The sequence below is a fragment of the Nycticebus coucang genome, chromosome 4 (assembly GCF_027406575.1).
Source record: "Nycticebus coucang isolate mNycCou1 chromosome 4, mNycCou1.pri, whole genome shotgun sequence".
In the NCBI taxonomy this organism is placed as follows: Eukaryota; Metazoa; Chordata; class Mammalia; order Primates; family Lorisidae; genus Nycticebus; species Nycticebus coucang.
Window position 1 is genome coordinate 140,642,148 of NC_069783.1, and position 12,921 is coordinate 140,655,068.

At 46.6% G+C, this 12,921-nt stretch overlaps 1 protein-coding gene across 4 annotated transcripts in view; it reads right to left on the bottom strand.

The window, feature by feature from the left end:
• Positions 1–12,921, bottom strand: part of NF2 (NF2, moesin-ezrin-radixin like (MERLIN) tumor suppressor) — a 142,856-nt gene that overhangs the window by 46,694 nt on the left and 83,241 nt on the right. For all 4 annotated transcript variants that reach the window (XM_053587470.1, XM_053587471.1, XM_053587472.1 and 1 more), the window contains exons 9-12: positions 11,958–12,032; positions 6,162–6,275; positions 2,681–2,803; positions 1,540–1,757 (exon numbers count right to left, since the gene is read on the bottom strand). In XM_053587470.1, the coding sequence (XP_053443445.1) occupies positions 1,540–1,757; positions 2,681–2,803; positions 6,162–6,275; positions 11,958–12,032 (530 nt within the window). The remainder of the gene's footprint in view (positions 1–1,539; positions 1,758–2,680; positions 2,804–6,161; positions 6,276–11,957; positions 12,033–12,921) is intronic.

Sequence of the window (12,921 nt, forward strand, 5' to 3'; positions counted from 1 at the left end):
AGGGACCTGGGTTAACCGTGAGGATGGCACCTGACGAGGCAAATAAGGACAGTGTGGCAGGGACATTTAAATGAAATCAGAACTTCCAAAGCAAGGACGACATTCCTGAGCATTGTTTGTTTCAACCAGCAGATTTAAAAACTGGAAGAGTAGGGAAATCAGCTGAGAAAAGGGCCACACAAGAACCTCTGCAATTGGTGGAGAAGGAGAACCGAGGGAGGTGCCAGAAGCGTCCTTGGCATTTCCAGGTGAGAGTGGGCTGGGCAAAGGAGAGCAGGGTGGATCAGAAGTCTTATATTGGATCACAAAGGACAGAATATGAAAGAACTGCTTCTTCACAGCTCCAAGTGAAACACTGGCAGGTTGAGCACCAACTTTTTCAGGCAGGAAGACAAGCACTGTCGCTGAGGGCATCTGTGCTTTGGTCAGATCCTTTCCCTACAGGACTCGGGGTGGGCACAGCATGTGAAGCCCAGCACACATCACTCACAGAGAATGTGACCTACACACCAAAAGAAAGGGACCCTGGGCAGCGCCTGTGGCTCAGTCGGTAAGGCGCCGGCCCCATATACCGAGGGTGGCGGGTTCAAACCCGGCCCTGGCCAAACTGCAACCAAAAAATAGCCGGGCGTTGTGGCGGGCGCCTGTAGTCCCAGCTACTCGGGAGCCTGAGGCAAGAGAATCGCTTGAGCCCAGGAGTTGGAGGTTGCTGTGAGCTGTGTGAGGCCACGGCACTCTACCGAGGGCCATAAAGTAAGACTCTGTCTCTACAAAAAAAAAAAAAAAAAAAAGAAAGGGACCCTAAAACAGGGCAGGCAAGAAGGAACCAGAAAGACATGCAAAGAGTGGCGATGGAAACTGTAATGAATGCATCCTGAGAGCTAAAAGCCAAATTCAAGTGTTCTAGATCAACAGAGCCAAATTCTGTGGGGAGTGTGCCAGTATTTATTTAAAGATTGCGGGACTAAAACACCCAGAGCCTAGAACAGTCTTTGAAAAGTACAGGCAACAGTTCCATTCTTCAACCTGGTCATGAGCTGGGGCATCCAGTTCACGGACAGAGTCCTGCGCCCCACCCCGCCCCACATGCCAAGGAAGGCTTCAGGGAAGTGGGTCTCTAGCTTCCTTTTGAAGGTAAGCAACTGCTGTTCTCCCACAGCCCCCAAATAAAAAAAAAAAAGAACTGAACTTTTTTCTTTTAAATGCAAAAAGAGCCTCCTCACATCTGCTTAGCTAAAAGTTGTTTGTGAATGTGCTCACTGGTTTTCCTGCAAACACAGCTATCAGGACAGGGACTTATCACAGAGGCACTAGCATGATGAGAGAGCGAGCCACTTGGCAAAAGAACTGGGTCCTTGTGCCCTTCAAATAGCTCTAGCCTTCATATCAGATTAAGCAGCACCACCCTGCTGAGAAAGGAGCTCGCCCCTGCTCAGAGATAGCAAGCAGCTGAGGACAGCAGCTGTGGAGCTCCACAGCAAGGCTGAGGGGCCCCTTCACCAGGCTTCTCACCAGCCTAGTGCCCAGGATCCCCCTCACCTCCTCTCTGACTCTTCAGCCATCTTCAACGCCAGCACCTCAGCCTCCAGCACTTTCTGTTCCATCAGGCGCTTCTCCTCCTCTGTCCGAATGGCTGTGGCCTTGATGCGCTGCATTTCCTGTTCAGCCTCTGCAGCCTTCTGTGCCAGGAGCTTTGCTTCCTCCTCAGTGATCTGAGCCTTTTCAGCCAGCAGGTCAGCCGTCTCCTCAGACCGCATCTGGAGAGCAGAGTGCTGTCAGCTGGGGTGGGTTACATGCTGTTCGCCCACCCAGATCAGCAAGCACCAGAGCCTTGGACTCCCTGGCCTTGCCACTGAGTGCTCCAGAGACCTATGGCAACAGATGACAAGCCATATCCCCCAACTTTTCAGAGGGGCCCTTCAGGCTGCACCTGAAGGGGAGCAATAAGAAAGCATTTTGGAGCACTCACTTCAGTTGAGGTTTATGTTATATAAGGGAGAAAAACAACTTAACCTTTTTTCATCTTTCCCTTTAACTTGGTGGCTCAAAACTATAGGCAGTTATATACCCCACAAAGTACATGTGGCAACATCTAGAGACATTTTTGATTGTCACAAGTGAAGGGTGAGGAGCTGCTACTGGCATCTAGCAGCTAGAAGCCAAGGACACTGTTAACTAATGCAGAGGACAGTCCCCATAATAAAAGATGATCAGTCCTAAATGTCAGTGCTGAGGCCAGGTGTGCTGGCTCACGCCTATAATCCCAGCACTCTAGGAGACCAAGGTGGGTGGACTGCCTGAGCTCACAGGTTCAAGACCAGCCTGAGCTAGAGTGAGACCTCGTCTCTAAAAATAGCTGGGTGTTGTGGCAGGTGCCTGTAGTCCCAGCTTGGGAGGCCGAAGCAAGAGAATCACTTGAGCCCAAGAGTTTGAGGTTGCTGTGAGCTGTGATACCAAGTGAGACTCTGTCTACAAAAAAAGTGGGGCTTGGCTGCATACGGACTTAGTGTAAATCTGCTTCTGCTAACACAGGGGGAAACAAAAGGCACCAATTTTTTAAAAGCTGAAATAAAATGTATCAAAGCAAATTTTGCTACTTCATGGCCCTCTATAGTCCCAACTCCAGTAAAGCAAGAAAGTTCCAGGTAACCCCCAGGACCCAGACCCCTGGGGAAATCACCAGTGCTTCATTGGCCATTGTTGCCTCTTCTTTCATCTGCAGCAGTCTCCTCTCCAACTCGTCCCTTGTACGTTCAGCCTCTTCTCTCATTTGCTTCTCTCGAGCGAGGCGCTGCCGCTCCATCTGGGTGGTGACCAAGAACAGTCACTGAGTCATGGGCTCAAGACCTAGGGTGCCCCAAGGGTTCAAGAACACCTAATCTCCTGAGTCTCCATTTTGAGGGCTCTTTTCTTCCCCTTCCTTTAGGTACCAGGGTCACTCTTATTGCCCACTCCCCACCATACTTCTTTTTTTTTTTATTTTTATTTTTTTTTATTTATTTTTTTTTTTTGTAGAGACAGAGTCTCACTTTATGGCCCTCGGTAGAGTGCCGTGGCCTCACACAGCTCACAGCAATCTCCAACTCCTGGGCTTAAGCGATTCTCTTGCCTCAGCCTCCCGAGCAGCTGGGACTACAGGCGCCCGCCACAACGCCCGGCTATTTTTTGGTTGCAGTTTGGCCGGGGCTGGGCTTGAACCCGCCACCCTCGGTATATGGGGCCGGCGCCTTACCGACTGAGCCACAGGCGCCGCCCTCCCCACCATACTTCTAAACCAGTTGCAGAGTTGAGAGCTGTGCCCCCTTGAAAAATTTCTAATGATGAAGGAGGCACCCATAGCTCATTGGGTAGGGCGCCAGCCACATACCAGGTTCGAACCTGGCCCAGGCCAGCGAAAACAACAATGACAACCGCAACAAAAAAACAGCCGGGTGTTGCAGCGGGAGCCTGTAGAGCCAGCTACTTGGGAGGCTGAGGCAAGAGAATCGCTTAAGCCCAAGAGTTTGAGGTTGCTGTGAGCTGTGATGCCACTACACTCTACCCAGGGTGACAGCTTGAAACCCTCTCTCAAAAACAATTTTCTAATGATGAATGAAAAAATGAACAAGAAACAAAAAAACCTACAACTCGTCTCAACGTGGATAGAAAGAGCCATGCCTGCACATGGTACACCAAAACAGCTACCTTGCCAATGCCTTTTTTTTGTTAGGAAACCTCAGGTAGCTCTGCCCAGTGGCACACAAGACACAATGCAGGTCCTCTTCCCTGAGATAGCGCCCCAGGAACAGACAGATACTTTTCTCATTTGATTAGAAAAGCTGTCTCCCCATTTCTAATCCACATAGCCCCCTCCCACATCTCTGATTTCATCAACAATAGCTCTGCTCTTGCCTCTGACCCACAGAGAAGATGGAATCGCTCAGTGTGATGCATCAATAGTTCACACATTGTATTTCACAGGAGGAAGCTGCAGCAGCCACAACACAGACTTACACAGCCCCATGCAGAGACGACTCCTGAGCCAGGCCTATGACAAGAGGGAGCCAGGCGGGGAACACAGCCTCTGTCCTTAAGGCAACAGTTCAAAGCCACCAGCACCTCCCTTGCCTTCTGGATCACTGCATTAATTGAACCACATGCCAAGCTTAATAAGGGGAACAAGCATAGGACAGAGCCATTCTCTGTGATCCCAAGGTACTGAGGTCAGAAAGTGGTAGTGACCACTGCACTATTTTCTGCCTTAAATAATTAAAGTGCATTTAATTATTTCATGCTTCAGTCTTATCCCACAGTCACACAAGAGTTCTAAGACTACTACTTTTTCTTTTCTTTTTTTTTTTTTTTTGAGACAGAGTCTCACTATGTCACCCCCAGTAGAGTGCCATGGCGTCATAACTCACAGCAACCTCAAACGCTTGGGCTTAAGCGATTCTCTTGCCTCAGCCTCCTAGTAGCTGGGACTACAGGCGCCAGCTATTTTTTTGTTATAGTGTCATTGTTGTTAGCAGGCCTGGGCCAGGTCCGAATCTGCCAGCCCCAGTGTATGTGGCCAGCACCCTAGCTGCTAAGCTACAGGCGCTAAGCCTACTGATACTTCTTCTAAATACTAAGTTAAAAAAAAAAAAATGCACTGGAACTTGAAGAAATAATGCAAAGACAAGCAATAAAATACTTCAATTTTCTTCTTGAAAGTCAAAGAAAAGCTTGGCTAATTTCTTCTCTAATTTTCATCATATTACGATTTCTAAAAGGTGGATTACCACATCTCTATTAGACTAAAGGAAAAAAAAAGCCCAGGCAATCTCCTTCAGTTCCCAGCATTGTACTTTCTCTGAGACCTCTACCCCGAGAATAAAAGACCTTCTGTTCACAAAGCAGTTTATCACTTACAAAGAATTTCAGGCACAGTACATCTCTTAATCTGAGACAGAAAAGAGGCGTCATTAGCTCCACTTGATGGATAAGAAAACTGAGGTCTGGAAGCTGTCACTAACTACCATTACATCCCAAGTTCGGATACGGCTCCAAGGTCAGTGTTTGTTCTGCGGAGCTATGGAGGCCTCCCCCCCAACCTGTAGTAGCTCAGAGGCACTCTGCGGTTCTCTAGCAGTGCAGGTCAAGGGTATGTTTGTCCAAGTCTCTGCCAGGGCCCAGAGACTTACAAGCTCCTTGACACTTTCAGATTTCTCACTTCTAAGCTGTGCTCTACTGAGAAAGAGGTCAAAGAGAGTTCTTATTGAAGTTTCCACTATGACCTTTTGGGGGCTCAGCAGCATTTCTCTGTACAACAAAGCCCATCCTGCTACCTCCAAAGCATCCCAAACAGCACATCTGTGGCCTGCTGCTTCAGAATGCAAAAAGAAGGAGAGCTGTAAGCACATTGCATCAAACTGGGCATTCTATTCTAAATCCCAGGGCTGGGAGCCAGCTTCTCCGATGTACCCGAATCAGAGAGCTGTACGCAGACTAATTATTACACCTCTGAGCCTGCAGGTCCTGAGGGTAACTGACTGCAGCTGCCACTACTCTCTCTAGTAGTTTGTCCAAAAGCACAATTAATATTCTCAGCAGCAAGGTCCAAATTAGTTGTGTGGATTTCCGTGAGCAGAGAAGGTCTATGAGTAGAAAACAATGATGCGGATCGTCCAGTCTGCTGACAGGCGCTCCCAGTACCTCCCAGGGAGGGCGATGCTGCCCCGACTGACCTGCAGTGGGGAAGTGCGGCCAGAGTCTAATTAGCATTCCAGCAGCAAGCACTGAAATGCTGCCATGCATTCTATCACCATCTAATTAGAAAAAGAGAAGGCTGGGCAAAGGAGTCCAACAGGCAAAAGGAAGAAAGATAAGCAGACGGATGGATAGATGCATGTACCCTTCATTACCTCGTCCCAAACCTGTGTTCATCACACTTGATGTAACTTCTCTTAAGTACAGAAATAACTCGAAATATTTCTTTTAGATATGCTATTATAGTTTATTCCTCGTTTCTAGAGCTGATATCCCACCAGCCGGGCATTGGTCAATGAATAGCCAAGAAGGATAAAATAGGAGCAGGCATGCCCCTAGCCAAATGACTCCTGTCTGCCCACAACCACCCCTTACCTCCCTGGCCAAGACTAACCAAGCAGCAGCAGCATCAGTTAAAACAAGGTCTTCCTCACCTGCTTTCTAGCTTTCTCCTCCCTGGCCTGGGCTTTCATCTGCTGAACTTCCAAAGAATCAGCCTTTCTTCTTCTCATAAATAGGTCATGGTTGCCGATACAAAGTTGGAGAATCTATGGCCATTGAAGAAACAGGAGAAATGTTAAGACTCATGAATTTATTTCAATGCCTGCTAGCCTATTAGCACTACAGCATCCTGGGCTCTTGCAGATAGCAGTAAACCTGAACAGGAAAGTGTGGAGTAAAATACCAAAGCTCTATTACAGCTTCTAGTGCTCTCAGCTCAGGAGACATGCAAAAAGAAGCCGCCCTAGATATGCCAAAAATTGCAGGGAAGATAGTTTTAGAGGGTACTTTATCATGTCTTCCAAATGTGCCTCACTCTCCTTAGTCTAGATGTAGCTCTGAAGATCATGGAGGACAGGAAAGCTGGTTCAATAAGGTGGGCAGGAACAGTGGGTTGGTTATTAAAGTGGAAAAAAAAAAAAAAACCCTGGATCCCTCCCTCACACCACACACAAAACTTGACTCCAGAAAGATTCAAGATTTAAATGCAAAGACCAAACCCTTGCACTTTTAAAAGAGAATTTAGAAGAATATCCTTATAATAGGATAAGAAGGGCAGTGCCTGTGGCTCAGTGGGTAGGGCGCCAGCCTCATATACGGAGGGTGGTGCGTTCAAGCCCAGCCCCAGCCAAACTGCAACAAAAAAAAGCCAGGCATTGTGGCAGGCGCCTGTGGTCCCAGGAGTTGAAGGTTGCTGTGAGACGCCACAGCACTCTACCAAGGGAAATAAAATAAGACTCTGTCTCTACAAAAAAATAAATAAATAAATAGGATAAGAAAAAAGGTGAACACTTGAGCTGTGTGAGGCCACGGCACTCTACCGAGGGCCATAAAGTGAGACTCTGTCTCTACAAAAAAAAAAAAAGAATTTGCAAAGAGTAAACTACTCTTAAACTACTAGTAAAACTACTTTTACTCTCTGCAAAGAGTAAAAGTAGTTCAGTGCCTGTGGCTCAGAGGAGTAGGGCACCGGCCCCATATACCAGAGGTGGTGGGTTCAAACCCGACCCCAGTCAAAAACCGCAGGAGAAGAAAAATATTAAATAGATAAATAGGCTGGTGTGGGGGGGAGGGGTGCATAGCACAGTGGTTAAGGCACCAACCACATCCACCGAGGAGGCTGGCGGATTTGAGCCTGGCCTGGAACCTAAACAACAATGACAACTGCAACAAAGCAAAAATAGCCTGGCCTCGTGGCGGGCTCCTGTAATCCCAGGTACTTGGGAGGCTGAGGCCAGAGTATCGTTAACGCCCAAGAGTTGGAGGTTGCTGTGAGCTGTGACACCACACCACGGCAATCTACGGAGAGTGACAGAGTGAGAGTCTGCTTCACCAAAAAGAAAAATCAAATAAATTAAAAAATAAATTAATTAAAAAAAAAAAAAGAGAAAAGGTGAACACTTAAGCCCAAGAGTCAGGTTCCTATGAGCTGTGATGCCACAGCACTCTACTAAGGGTGACATAGTGAAACTCTGTCTCAAAAAAAAAAAAGAAAAGAGGTGAAGACACAAAAAGACAAAAAGTACAAATGGTTAAGGAAAAGATTTATATTGTCTAATTCAACTTTAAAAAATTTATTGTCAGCCTGTTAAAATTTTATGGCTTAGCACCCATAGCACAGTGGTTACGGTCCCAGCCACATATCAGTACCATGTGCTAACCAATTGCACTAGGGGAGCCAGTGCCAACCACATACACTGAGGCTGGTGGGTTCGAGCCCAGCCTAAACCTGCTAAACAACAATGACAACTACAACAAAAAACTAGCCAGGCATTGTGGTGGGTGCCTGTAGTCCCAGCTACTTGGGAAGCTGAGGTAAGAGAATTGCTTAAGCCCAAGAGTTTGAGGTTGCTATGAGCTGTGACACCATAGCACTTTACCAAGGGCGACACAGTAAGACTCAGTATTAAAAAACAAAAAAAATCAATATCAGGGCGGCGCCTGTGGCTCAGTGAGCAGGGCACCGGCCCCATATATTTGCAAGCCCAGCCCTAGCCAAACTGCAACAACAACAACAACAAAAAAATAGCCGGGCATTGTGGTGGGCACCTGTAGTCCCAGCTACTCGAGAGGCTGAGGCAGGAGAATTTCCTAAGCCCAGGAGTTGGAGGTTGCTGTGAGCTGTGTGACGCCACGGCACTCTACCGAGGGCGATAAAGTGAAACTCTGTTTCTACAAAAAAAAAAAAAAAAGAAAAAATCAATATCAGTATATTGCTGGCAGCTATTGTATTAAAAAAATAAAGTATAGGGCGGCGCCTGTGGCTCTGTCAGTAAGGCGCCGGCCCCATATACCGAGGGTGGCGGGTTCAAACCCGGCCCCGGCCAAACTGCAACCAAAAAATAGCCGGGTGTTGTGGTGGGCACCTGTAGTCCCAGCTACTCGGGAGGCTGAGGCAGGAGAATCGCCTAAGCCTAGGAGTTGGAGGTTGCTGTGAGCTGTGTGAGGCCACGGCACTCTACCCGAGGGCCATAAAGTGAGACTCTGTCTCTACAAAAAAAAATAAATAAATAAATAAAATAAAGTATATTTTCACTATCAAAAAAAATTTACTGTCAAAACATTATTTTAAAAAGAGGAAAAAAAATACAAATTGGGAAAAGACATAATAAAGGCAGCAAACAACCCAAAAGAAAAACTGCCAAAAGACATGAAAAAAAATTTAACAGAATAGAAAAGAAGATTGACCAATAAATATGAGAAAAGATGTTCATATTCATTAGTAATTATAATTAACATGACACTGAAAGTGAGACCCTGTCTCTACAAAGAAGAGAAAAACTAGTGCATGGTGGCTTGTGCTTATAGGGAGGCTGAGGCAGGAGAAGCGCTTGATCCCAGGAGTTTGAGATTACTGTGAACTATGATGATACCACTGCACTCTAGCCTTGGTGATAAAACAAGATTGTCTCAAAAAGAGACAGTGAGATTCCATGTTATGTGCACAAGATTGGGAAAACTGAGAATACAAGTGTTAAGAATATAAAGCAAAAGGAAGTCTCACCCCATAACCTGATTCACCTTCTTTAGAACATAATTTTGAATATGATTATATAGTAAGCCCTGTATAATACAGTAAGCCTCTCATGTATGGACTCTAGACTAGAAAAACTATGGCCAGCCAGGCGCAGTGGCTCACGCCTGTAATCCCAGCACTTGGGAGGCCGAGGCAGGTGGATTGCCTGAGCTCACAGGTTTGAGACCACCGTGAGCCAGAGGAAGACCTTGTCTCTAAAAAAAAAATAGCTGGGCCTTGTAGTCCGAACTACTTGGGAGGCTGAGGCTTAAACCCAAGAGTTTGAGGTTGCTGTGAATTATGACACCACAGCAACTCTACCAAGGGTGACAGAGTGAGACTCTTTCTCAAAAAAAAGAAAAAGAGAAACTATGGCCATATCTACTAGGACGGATACAAGGATTTTCGTAACAGCCTGTTAAAAAAACAAAAATAGAAAGCAAAAAAAAAAGCAAGGGGATAATGAGCACTCAGCTCAATCAGTAATCACCCTTGCACAGAAGAGTATGGTGTTAATATGTGGGGTCTTAACAGTGTGAGAGTGGGCTCTTATTTCTTTCTTTTTTTTTTTCTTTTTGAGACTCAGTCACCTTAAGTGCTTTGGTGTCATAGCTCACAGCAACCTCAAACTCTTGGGGGCAAGCAACCCTCTTGCCTCAGCCTCCCAAGCAGCTGGGACTATAGGCGCCCACCACAATACCCAGCTACTTTTCTGTATTTTGTAGAGACAGGGTCCAGCTCTTGCTCAGGCTGGTCTCCAACTCCTGAGCTCAAGCAATCTCAGACTACTAGGACTACAACAGGCCTAAGCGACCATTCCTGATCTTTCTTTCTTTCTTTCTTTTGGGGAGGGGGTGGGAGGTGTTTCCTTTATTTATTTATTTATTTATTTTTGCAATTTTTGGCCGGGGCCGGGCTTGAACCCACCACCTCCAGTATATGGGGCCAGTGCCCCACTCCTTTGAGCCACAGGTGCTGCCCTTTTTTTTTTTTTTTTTTTTTGAGGCAGAGTCTCACTACGTTGCCCTCGGTAGAGTGCCATGGCATTACAGCTCACAGCAACCTCTAATTCCTGGGCCTAAGTGATTCTCCTGCTCCAGCCTCCCAAGTATCTGGGACTACAGGCACCCACCACAATGCCTGGCCATTTTTTGGTTGTAGTTGTCATTGCTGTTTGGCAGGCTCAGGCTGGGTTAGAACCCACCAGCTCCAGTGTATGGTGCCCTAGTCGTTGAGCTACAGGCACCAAGCCTTTTCTTTTTTTATGACAGTCTCACTTTGTTGCTCTGAGTAGAGTGCCGTGGCATCACAGCTCACAGCAACCTCAAACTCTTGGGCTCAAGTGATCTTCTTTCCTCAGCCTCCCAAGCAGCTGGGACTACAGGTGCCTGCCAAAACACTCAGCTAGTTTTAGAGATGGGGTATTGCTCTAAAGTGTCATTTCAGGCTGGTCTGAAACTCCTGAGCTCAAGAAATCCACCTGCCTTAGCCTCCCAGAGTGCTAGGATTACAGGTGTGAGCCACTGTGCCCAACTGTCCTGTATTCTTTTTTTTTTTTTTTTTTTGTAGAGACAGAGTCTCACTGTACCGCCCTCGGGTAGAGTGCCGTGGCGTCACACGGCTCACAGCAACCTCTACTCTTGGGCTTACGCGATTCTCTTGCTTCAGCCTCCCGAGCAGCTGGGACTACAGGCGCCTGCCACAACGCCCGGCTATTTTTTGGTTGCAGTTTGGCCGGGGCTGGGTTTGAACCCGCCACCCTCGGCATATGGGGCCGGCGCCCTACTCACTGAGCCACAGGCGCCGCCCTCTGTCCTGTATTCTTAAAGCTGGGTTGTGGGTAAACAGCTGTTCATTTTTGTTGTCCTTTACACTTTACATATACATTATACTTATCCTTCTATATATATGAAGTAATTAAAGAAATCATTTTTAAAACTTCCTCATTGGCTTGGCGCCCATAGCTCAGTAGGTAGGGCACCAGCCACATACACAGAGGCTGGCTGGTTCAAGCCCAGCCTGGGCCTGCTAAACAACAATGACACCTGCAGCCGAAAAATAGCCAGGCGTTGTGGCAGGCGTCTGTAGTCCCAGCTACTTAGGAGGCTGAGGGAAGAGAATCACTTAAGCCTAAGAGTTTGATGTTGCTGTGAGCTGTGATGCCATGGCACTCTACCAAGGGCGACATACCAAGACTCTGTTTAAAAAAAAACAAAACAAAAGAAACCTTCTTCATAATAATATTTAGGTTAGGGGTGCGCCTATAGCTTGGTAGGTAGGGGTCCAGCCACAAACACGCAGGCTGGCGGGTTCATGCCCCTCCTGGGCCTACTGAACAACAATGATAACTGCAACAAAAAAACAGCTGGGTGTTGTGGCAGGTGCCTATAATACCAGCTACTTGGGAGGCTGAGGCAGGAGAATTGCTTGGGCTCAAGAGTTTGAGGTTGCTGTGAGTTGTGATGCCACAGCACTCTACCGAGGGCAAGGGTGACAAAGTGAGACTCTGTCTCAAAAACAACAACAACAACATAATAATAATAATAATATTTAGGTTAAATTCTTTAGGTTAAGCTAAAGGTTAAAGTACACACCAAGTGAGCTTTTCATTCTACACTTCACAAGGTATCATCCGGATATTCTCTAAGAAGCAGCATTTGATTTCTCAGAAAAGCTACAGTTATCAGTCATGAGAACTAGGATCTCAACTTACCAATTTATTAACACGAAGCTTGGAGGAGTTAAATTTGAAGACATCAATTTTCTTATCTAGCGGTTTAATAGTGAACTGGAAGAAGGAAGCAGAACAGAGTTTCAGTTTGACAGCCTGAAAATGTCCCCACCAACTAGGAAATTCCACAAAAGCAGCAACTACGCTGGCTATACAGTTCAGCATGAGGCTATGCCTTGTCCTGGCTTCCTGGTGGGAAGGTACCCAGGCACTAAATCTCAGTGAATTAGGAGCATCAAAGGTATCAAGTCTGGAAATGCATGAACTCAGGATTCCATGGTGGTACTCTGTACCATGTTAGGTGTGGGTGTGATGAAAGTATCCTTGGCAACCTGAACTTAGAATCCTTGACAGGCATGCCCTCCAGCAACACTGCTGGGCACGGCCCCTACCTTCACGAAGCTTAGCATCTAGTTAGAACTAATCTAATATCAGCCAATTACTCAAGAAATCACATACTATATCAGTGAGTCATTGGGGAGTATAAATCACAAATGTCCAGGGGGTCAGAGTAGATCCACCATAAGCAGGAAGGGGCTAAAGCTGGTCTTAAAAGAACATGACAGAGCAGCCCCAAGGAAGGGTGGAGGAGTGCTCTGGGCAGGGGATCAACAGAAACAAGGGAGACATGGAGAAACAAACCCTGTGTATGTATGTGTGTCTGTGTGTGACTCTGATGAGACAATGGGCCGAGCCTGGGAAGGAGGCTGGGTGAGTTAAAGGGTGTTGGTGAAGAATAAGAGATAGTCAGAGGGGTTAAGAAGACACTACAGGTTTTGGAACATGGGGAGAATTTGCTAAAAGCTGCAGAAAGAAGGAATCAAATGTGAAGAAAAATGGACTGAAGTAGGAAAGAAAAATATAGCTCCTGAAATCAAAGTAGGGAAAAAGATGATAAGGAAAGGACAGAATGGGGTTTTTGGCAAGGAAACACATAAGGAACAGG